Source organism: Arachis stenosperma, chromosome 5, assembly GCF_014773155.1.
Source record: "Arachis stenosperma cultivar V10309 chromosome 5, arast.V10309.gnm1.PFL2, whole genome shotgun sequence".
Classification (NCBI taxonomy): domain Eukaryota; kingdom Viridiplantae; phylum Streptophyta; class Magnoliopsida; order Fabales; family Fabaceae; genus Arachis; species Arachis stenosperma.
The window spans coordinates 19,331,336-19,333,079 of record NC_080381.1 but is presented as its reverse complement, the minus strand read 5'-3'; the positions used below and the strand labels follow the sequence as shown (position 1 = coordinate 19,333,079).

The following is a 1,744-nucleotide window of genomic DNA, read 5'->3' as shown; positions in this document are numbered from 1 at the left end:
GAGCAGTTCGTTCCTGTAGAGCCTAAGGGATGGACTGATTATGCTCCTGGGCATACTCTGGGTGTGTGTATATGCTAATTAGGATATCTAATTGATATATGTGACATATTTGTTTATGAGCGTGCATTTGGGACTTTGAAGCATTAGACATAAGATATTGAGACTGATCACCTTAATATCACTTGTTTGGTGTGAACAAGAACCAAATGATGACTCGTGGACAAGGACGCGGTCGAGGTAGAGGACAAAATATTAATGCAGAACCTGAAGCCACTATGAATAACCCTATGAACTTTGCGAATGCTTTGGAAAACATGGCGGCTGCTATGCAAGCAACGATTGAGGCCCTTGGTCAGCAAGTTAATAATGAAAACGAGGGTAACGGCGGAAATGGGCCGATGACGTTAGCTACCTTTCTGAAAGTAAACCCACCAACCTTTAGAGGAACCACAAATCCCACCGAGGCTGATAATTGGTTTCAGGAAATGGAACGAGCTTTGCGAGCACAACAAGTGCCTGAAGATCAATGTGTTGAATTTGCTACTTATCAGCTGATGGGTGAAGTTCAGTATTGGTGGCAGGGGACTTGACGCCTTCTGCAGCATGATAATGTTGCAATCCCTTGGGTTGTATTCCAATCCGAGTTTTATAAGAAGTATTTTCCAAACTTAGTAAGGACGGCTAAGGAGCTTGAGCTGCTGCAGTTAAAACAGGGTCAGATGTTTGTTGCGGAGTACACAAATAAATTTGAAGAACTGTGCCAGTTTTTCCGAATTTCCCAAGGTGCTCCGAAAGAATTTGCAGAATGGAAATGTATAAAGTACGAGGGAGGACTTCAGAGTGACATTCTGAGCTCCGTTGGGCCGATGGAGATTAGGATTTTCTCTGAACTTGTGAACAAGAGCCGAGTCGTTGAAGAATGTGTGAAGAAGGCTACAATGATAGAGAATGATCACCGGGAATTCCACCGAAGGGAGCACGGTCAGGGATTCGCACCAAGGGGCCAAGAGTTTAAGCGAAGAGGATATGCTCAACAATTTTCCCAAGGTCGGAACTAAGTTGGAATGAATGATGATCATCAAGGGAATGGTAGATGGAAACCAGCAAGGGCTACTACAGAGGATCTGAGCTGCCAGAGGTGTGGGCGCTACCATCCAGATAGGTCGTGCTGTTTTAGTTTAGGTTTATGTTACAAGTGCGGTTTACCAGGGCATGTATCAAGAAATTGTCAGCAAGGGGGAAGTCAGGATGCGGGTTGCTCGCAACAGCAAAGTTGAGGTAATTGCAATAATCGAATTTAAAAAGCAGTGCATGATTTTAGAATACAACATTTATTCATAGCCTAAGATAAGGATAAAAACCTAAAACTGAAAATGTCAAGGTTAGTGTTAAACTTAAAACCATACTGAATTGTTCCGATTAGGGTATTGTCGTTAGATCTTGTAGAGTTTAATGAGGCTTTTAGTTGGCGTGGGGTGAATAATCAAAATTTTTAGAGAAGGAATGAATCAAAGTGCGACAGTGGAAGTGCACAAATTGGGATGACTTGAGGACTACTATACGTTGAGTTAAAAAAGAGGATTACGCTCATGTACTCGTGTGGTTGATGAAGTTTTCGAGGGCAAAAATTTTTATTAGGTGGATATGATATAAACTCCGAGAAATTAATAAATAATTATCCAATTAATTCTTATTAAAAAAATTTGAAAAATTAATTTTCATAATTTAGAGGAGTAGAAATATT

At 40.9% G+C, this 1,744-nt stretch overlaps 1 protein-coding gene across 1 annotated transcript; it reads left to right on the top strand.

Moving 5' to 3' along the window:
- The first annotated feature begins 314 nt into the window (after positions 1-314).
- LOC130980527 (uncharacterized) lies at positions 315-1,058 on the top strand. The gene is made up of 2 exons (XM_057904196.1): positions 315-558; positions 673-1,058. Exons 1-2 carry the CDS (start codon positions 315-317, stop codon positions 1,056-1,058), a joined length of 630 nt encoding a protein of 209 aa, XP_057760179.1.
- The last annotated feature ends 686 nt before the right edge of the window (positions 1,059-1,744 follow it).